At 34.7% G+C, this 7,656-nt stretch overlaps 1 protein-coding gene across 1 annotated transcript; it reads right to left on the bottom strand.

Moving 5' to 3' along the window:
* Positions 1–3,291: 3,291 nt before the first annotated feature.
* On the bottom strand, positions 3,292–7,656 carry LOC113715085 (fructose-1,6-bisphosphatase, cytosolic). Its single transcript, XM_027239251.2, has 12 exons — positions 7,287–7,656; positions 6,102–6,149; positions 5,927–6,001; positions 5,773–5,834; positions 5,606–5,672; positions 5,386–5,499; positions 5,117–5,203; positions 4,466–4,536; positions 4,334–4,399; positions 3,992–4,078; positions 3,787–3,862; positions 3,292–3,636 (listed from the first exon to the last, which is right to left on the bottom strand). The coding sequence occupies exons 1-12, from the start codon at positions 7,443–7,445 to the stop codon at positions 3,526–3,528; spliced, it is 1,023 nt and encodes a 340-aa protein (XP_027095052.1). The 5' UTR covers positions 7,446–7,656; the 3' UTR covers positions 3,292–3,525.

Here is a 7,656-nt window from a genome sequence, read left to right as displayed (position 1 = left end):
GAAACTAAAAAGGAAAGAGGAAAATCCAAAATTAAAAGAATTGAAAGGCTAAAAAAATTGTATTTTAGGAAAGTGATTTGAATATTTTTTTTAATCATTTAAAGAGAAGATAGATCTCTGCAATTTCTTTTTCTTAATTTCAATCATTAAGATGAAAATTTTTGTGGAAAAGATGAAGAATTAAATAAAGAAGAAAGAGAAAAATAAATAAAAGAAAGGAAAACACGGTAAATAAAAAGTCAAAATAATGCAAGGGCAATTTTGTCCTAAAGGGGATTAAGTGAACAAAATTAAAGGTTAGGGGGTAAACTGAGTAATGGGGTATTCTTTAAGGGAATAAAATGTGATTAACCCTATTTTTAAAGTTGAAGGAAGTAAAACTCAGTTATCTCTAAAGTTTAGGGGGACCAAGTGTGATTAACCTCAAATTATATGCTTGTTGAGTTAATTACCTGATACAGCTCTTCTAAATCATTGAAACTCCCCCATCGATGTCAATTTTGTTTTACAAGGGAGATTTCATATACAATTATTTCCACGTAAGATATTGTATTTTTCTTTCATTTTTTCACATTTTTTTCTCGACCTATACTTTGCAACGGCTAATACTTATATGAATTAATCTCTTATATACTGACGGTATATATACTTTCACCATTGAATGCATGACACATAATTCGAATTTGAATTTGAAATCCAAATTTTACATATATTTCGTACATCTAATCATAATAATGTATACACCGTCAATGTATATAAAATTTATTCTATTGTAAAACCATTTAGTTTGCATTCCTTATGCTATATAATGTTACATGTCTTGCATGTCATGTTTTGTCTATCAAAAGCAAAAACATGCTTCCATGTGAAGAGAAGGTAAAACTATTGAGCGTAAAGCGCACCAACAAATAGCAATACTACCCATTTCAGATTTTTTAAATGTAGTAAAGCATGAAGGAATTGATAGATAGTGTGAATCAACTTTTCCTACAAATTTAAAAGATTTATTTTACATTAGCTTATTTAAAGGGATAATATCAGAAACCTCCCTTGAGGTTTCTCTTAATATCACTTAGCACCCTTGAGGTTTTAGATATATCACTTACCTCCCCTAATAATTATAAAAAGACTATACTAACCCTCACTTAACACATAATTTACAACATATTAAATAAATGAAGCTCAAAATTAAAAAAAAAAAGAAATGGAAGTCACTTTCTTCTTTTTTTCCCTTATCTCCATCATTCTCTCTTACTCATATTTTTTTGATGAATATGCAATATTATATTATAAATGATAATAAATTAAATTTTATTTATCTTTTTACTTTTTGTGATTGTGATAAAGTGGGGTACTATATATTTGCTTATTTTGAGTTGATTTTTATAATAATTGGTATAATTTAATGGTTTGAGCAAGGGTTAAGAAGATGGTGGAAAAAATGTAAATTCATAAGAAATCGATTTTGAGCATATCGAATTAATACAAATGTATTTCTTTTCAAAAATCATTTTTATTTTTCAAATTTATATTTTTATGGGGTATAGCATTGTGATGTGGTAGTACTACAAGAGATTGCTTTTGAAGTGATGGTTTTCTTGAAGTGAACAAAGTGACTTAGGAATATTTTTATTTAGTAAGTGAAAGGATAGTTTAGGGTTTTTAAAAATTTTGTTACACAAATAACTAAAGTAAGGGAGGTAAGTGATATTTTTGAAACCTTAGGGGTATCAAGTGATATTAAAAGAAACCTAAGGGGAGGTTTCTGATATTATCCCTTATTTAAATGCTTGAGTGCATAAAATATAATTATCTTATTTCAAACTCAAAAAAAATTGCATTTGTTTAGAGCTTCTAGAACATAAGTACATAGATTTTGACTAACGAAACTTAGTGGGAATCTTTGGTTGAAGCTTAGTGTGCAAGATTTTCATGGCACCAAATATACGCTGTAAATCAAACAGGAAAGTTGTTGGAAATGTCAAGCAGATCAACATAAAAGAGCAGATATATTAACTCAAGGTATTATGTAACATATGCATGGATTACGCGTCTATAAGTTATCATACAGCCGCCTTTGATATTTTACATTATATAGTTTTCAAACTTGTGCTTGTGTCATTTGCTACAACAAATTACCAAAAGTTGAATACCCAAGTAGTTCCTTATCTTTTCCCTTTGCCTTTCCAAGGGTACGAAAATCCGTGGCAGTTTCACATTTTGACTGAAAACAAAAGCATGAATTGGAAGAAGAAAAAATATTTTGACAAAATGTCGGTCTACTTGGAAGCCTGTTTTTTGATGGGATTTTATTAGATAAACTTTTTAACAATTTTGTCTACGATAGCCTTAGAAAATACTCTAAAGTTTTAAAATACACACCTAAAAACATCAAAAATACAAGTCATCTTCCTCTTCTACCAGTACCCTCCCATTCTAGCCTACCGTCTCGCTGGCGTTGGAGGTCCCTCTCCCTTTTTCTCCTCTCTCTTTTTCCTTCTCATCCCTCTCTCCTTGCCTCTTTCTCCTACTCTTTATGTGTGTACTTATATATTCTTTGTGAGGTCAAAATGTGAGAAAGAATTTTTCATTGGTTGGGTTGACATTCAATTGTAGCTTAGATAAGGTTAATTAGAGAGTTGTAAAACTCTTTGACTCAACTAGAGAGTATGGAAACTTAGTGTAAGCAAAGGGTGAGTCCTTCTTTGTACAAGCTGATTTGTATGACCAACATTGGAAGAACCTCTTTGTAATTCTTAATTGGTTGAGGGCATTCAATTGTAGGATAGTTAACATTAATTTGAGTTAAGTTATAAAAACTCTTTAACTCAACTAAAGAATATTCTGAGCGAGCAAAGAATGAGCTTTCCTATGTATAAGATGGTTTGCTACGCCATCAATTGAAGAAACTACTAGTAGAAGAATCAACTCTAAATTTGGAAGAAGTTTGGAAGTGTAATTGGTTTGTGTTTCTTTTATTTTATTGTTCACTTCTCTTTTATTCTATTGTATTACTTTATATGCTTGAGCATGTGATTTCTTAAGCTATTTTTGGATGACAAAATTGGGCAAAAATTTATAACTATTCGCTTGATTTGTGGACAACCTAATTCACCCCCTTTTCAGATTGCTTGGAGCCTTATAGGAGTTACAAGGGAAGCTGCACGGTGTATAGGTAAGTTTTTGCTCTCTCTTCTTTAACAGATTGCGAATTGTGTTAAGTAAGAATAATTTTTAGTACGGTACACCAAAAGAAGATGTTTTAATCAGTAAAGATGTACAAGTGAATAATGAGGTAGAAACCTACACATGCTTCTTTATGTCAACATATGTGCATAGTGCATCTCTATGTCAGTTGTGATAGTCACTGACACGAACCACAATCTTGACACACAGAGTTTACCGCAATACAGTAGTTTTGCAACTTGAAAGAAAAACTAAACGAACAGTTTGTTTTGCTCCAAGAAATTAGCAGTCAAAGCCTCCAGATGGACCAAATCAACAAGGTAAAAGAGTTTCACATATCTATGCTTTCTGCTCTTCAGCGTAAAGTGCTTTGACCTCTTCAACATCATCATAACTACCAAGAAATATTGGTGATCTTTCATGAATCTTCTTTGGAACTAGGTCAAGTGCCTGCGATAAGAATATTTTTCATTACATACCAAACACATCAGGACATCCTGATTTTGATCGGTTTAAAAGGTGTTTCTCCTCAAAAAAGAACAAATGCATCCACACTCTTGCAGTTGTTATGTCACGCAGATTAAAGTTAAGCAATCTTACCCGTTCCTTCCCAGTAAATGCTTGTCCTCCAGCTTGTTCCATCAAGAAAGACATCGGGAAGACCTCATATAGAACTCTGTTTCAGAGGTGCACCAAATTTATCGGTTTGGATGATATTTGCTTCAATCAAGCTCCTTAATACCCATAGCTATGAATGGAAAAAAGGATTTATCCTTGGTATGTTTACAAGAAACATGAAACTTACCTCAATTTCCCGTTAGGACTTTTCTTATCAGCTGGATACAAAAAGATACCTCCATAGAGCAATGTCCGGTGAACATCGGCTACCATGCTGCAAATGATATTGAAGTATAAGAAATTAGAGGATTGAGGTTGTCTTATCTCATTAATGCTGAATTTTCTCATGAATCCAGACTTTTACAGAATTCAGGTCTTCAAAGATTCTAGCCTTGTTTCTTCATTTTCTTGGCTAAAGGGGAAAGGGAACAGAAAGGTTGCTGAAGTTGTATGGATAAAAGAAATCTCCAGCAGACCCCTACTGATGTTGTCTCTTTTAGAATTAGCCTGCGAGAAGAGAAATTAGTACCTCCCAATGTATCTTAATGATTTAGCTGATGAACCATCTTTTGGGAACTTGCATTTCTCCACATATCTGAAATTCAAATATGTTAGACCTGTCATGAAGGCAATGTTGACTTCTACATGCATTTAGACATACTTAGCTGTCGGAGCATCCCAGTTCCTTGCATTTCCCTCATTTACAGAGTATATCTTTCCTTTCTTTGGAATCTGAGCAGAAAAAGTGCAATTTGAGACCAGTTAAACAAACCAAAGAGAAAAACTTATGGAAAAGAAATCAGGGACCTAATTATACAATCTCAAGATCAGGCAGTATGAACAAACTGATGCAAATTTTCTGGAACCTAATAAAACCTTGATTACATTAAACATGGTAAGAATTTGGACAAAAAAATATAAATTTCAGGTGCATGTAACACTTAACAAAATTATCACTCACAAATGGTGTGTTTACAGATGGTTAAGTTGTTATAATTAACATGCTAAGAAATTGATGAATATGCTGCAAGATAACGTTCTGGACAGATCGCAAGGGAAGGAGCGGTAATAAGAGCAGGAAAGACAGAACTATTGCTCCAACAAGTACATGAGGATTTTTGGAGAATGTCAGTGGATTCGCATTGATACCATGTACTCTTAGTGATCAGTAGTATTCTATGCACCAGACAGCATGCAATTGTCCACGTATATGATTGTAATCATTGGCTTAACAATGCAAAATAAAGAGGCCAATCAGAAGAAAGTATATGATTACAAGACATTTTCTAAGCAGTTAACGTACTGTTTTTACCTTAATTTCTGGATGAGTCAGTATGAACTCTCCAAGAGATGGATCAAGAGTAAATCCATTAACACCACTTCCAGTGCTCAACACAAGCTGTAAGTCATCAATCACAAGGATGAAACAACTACCCTTAGTTGCTACGATCATGAAAAGACACGACCACATCAGACACATAATGTATTCCTAAAGCCTTACTAGTATTCATAACAATTTTCAGATCTCCTACAAAACAAAAACAGAAGGTAGACATATGTAACAGAATGGAAAATCCATACCGTGCAAGAGCTACCGTACATGCAGTAGCCCGCAGCTACCATGTTCTTCCCAGGCTGCAACGCGTCTTCTAATTTTGGTTCACTATGATCTTTAATCATGTAAATACCAAAAATCTAGAAGAAAAGGGAAGATTATCAATGATGGCAGCATTATCATATAATTTCTTGAATCAGGATCTATATGTTCAAATTCCTTGAAAGCACATGTTGACAAACATACAGTTCCAATTGAGACCCCACAGTCGATGTTGGAGGATCCATCCAAGGGATCAAACACAACACAATACCTGTTGGACTTGTAAAGGTTATTTCAATATATCAAACCTCAAAAGAACATGTCCTTGAATACGAGAAAATTTACAGAAAGTGGAAACCATGAGCACGCACTTCCCCCGCTTGGATGGCTCCACAACAATGGCCAGTTCATCTTCTTCAGAGACGAGAATGCACTGTTTAAAAATTCCAGAGTTGGGCATAAAATTTAACACGTTCTGTATAGATATTTGATAGCAGGAGGAGAAAGAAAAACAAAATGACTTACTGTTCGACCGCTGCTGACCAGAGCTTTGACAAAAACTTCATTTGATAGCACGTCAAGCTTCTTTTGCTCTTCACCCTTAATTATGAGAGTTTATCCAGCTTATTAGTCAATGAAGCAATCGATATGGAGAACTCAGAGGCTATTGCAATATGAACCCAAATTATGCTTAACTCACCTGCACATTTGTCTCACCTGCAAGCCCAATCAGCTTGGCCAAGCCTGCCTGCAAAGCATATACTTCAAACAGACAAAACTTGAAGCAGAGCAAAAAATCCCAAATCACTATTGTTCAAGCATTTCATCTAGTCCTTGACTCCCAAATTAGAAAAGGCATGAGAATCCTGCAACTAGTGACTATTCTGATTCTGGAGCTTCCAATCAACATAAGCAAATGGACAATAACTTGGACCTAAAAACTCAAAAAAATCAATGCATCTATTCCTTTACGACTCCCTACATCTTCATATTTGAGGCACTAATGCTGCCAAACTCGCTCTGAACTGTCATGCTGTCTATTCCACATATAGCAATTAAGCAAGGACTTATCATCTGGAATCTAGTCTACACTCAATCCAGTCCTTGATGCAAACTAATCTTTGTTATCTTTAGAACTAGAAAACTTTCAGTGAGAAGCCCCAACTAATAATGCAACAACAAGAAAGATGCACATCAATATGCATGACCATATATATAAAACAGATCTTTCAAAAAAGATTTAATTTGGTTTCTGATTTCTAACTAGAAGATGAAAACATCCCTAGCCAGCTCTCCTCCACAAGATGAAACTCTCCTAGTTAATCAGCAGATTTGTGCACCATATATTGCTGCATACCCCAAATTTCAGCTAGGGAAGGAAAATAAGATATTCATTGCCGTAAACTGTAATAATAACAATGGATTATTACACAGATTAGTACAGATATCTACTGAGTTTGTGTATCACCCGTGTGAATACTCTAGTGTGAAAAATTCAAATACAACGAGTATAATATACAAGTGGCAATACAGTTGATAGCTGGCGATTAAATGACCACTACATAGTGGATGAGGTCAGGAGTTCAACACAAGTGGCCATCGGGACAACCTCCTCAAACTAATCAAATACAGAACCCCAACAAAATTGAAATACAACCGAAAAGATTGAGAAACAACGAAAGCAATTTTCTTGGTTCATAGGAAACTCTAATCCTTTCGACCAAACAACCAAAATCGTTTTGGACCTGACGTGTAAAAGAACGAAATCTTGTATCATGCAAGACATGGGATTTGTGAATACTTTAGAGTAAAACATGAAAATTTACTCACACAACCAAACTGAACAGAGGGAAAATGTTCAAGAAAGGAAAAGAATTCTGGGGACCTTGTTGACAGCAGAACAAACGAACTTGCAGCCCAGAACAATGTGACTGAGCAAGATAGTGAAATCCCCGCGAGATTCTGCGTGCTTGGACTGCTCGTTCAATACAAACCTGGTTATGGTCATCAAATCAGTCCTGTATGCATCCGCCGAATGATCCATTTCTTGTATTTTGCAGCCTTACAAATTCAAATACCAATATGAAGATTATCAAGAATTGATGGGATCGATGGAATTTGCTCTTCTTATCTTAGGAAATAGTAGGCTGGAAGCAGTCGAAGTCACTGGTGGTACTCAAATCAAGGAGGAAGGACTAGGAGAAATAAGGCGCAGCTGACGAGGCCACACGAAGACAGAGGATAGAGATCCATGC

This window comes from Coffea arabica, chromosome 10c (assembly GCF_036785885.1).
Source record: "Coffea arabica cultivar ET-39 chromosome 10c, Coffea Arabica ET-39 HiFi, whole genome shotgun sequence".
In the NCBI taxonomy this organism is placed as follows: Eukaryota; Viridiplantae; Streptophyta; class Magnoliopsida; order Gentianales; family Rubiaceae; genus Coffea; species Coffea arabica.
The sequence above is the reverse complement of the archived record's forward strand: the minus strand, read 5'-3'. Positions and strand labels throughout refer to the sequence as shown.

Excerpts from the sequence above, each read along its gene's own strand:
- LOC113715085 (XM_027239251.2), bottom strand. The coding sequence starts at position 7,445 with ATGGATCATTCGGCGGATGCATACAGGACTGATTTGATGACCATAACC. Across the intron at positions 4,079-4,333 it reads TCATTAAGATACATTGGGAG|CATGGTAGCCGATGTTCACC; the intron begins GTACTAATTTCT and ends TATCATTTGCAG. Across the intron at positions 3,863-3,991 it reads AGTCCTAACGGGAAATTGAG|AGTTCTATATGAGGTCTTCC; the intron begins GTAAGTTTCATG and ends CCTCTGAAACAG.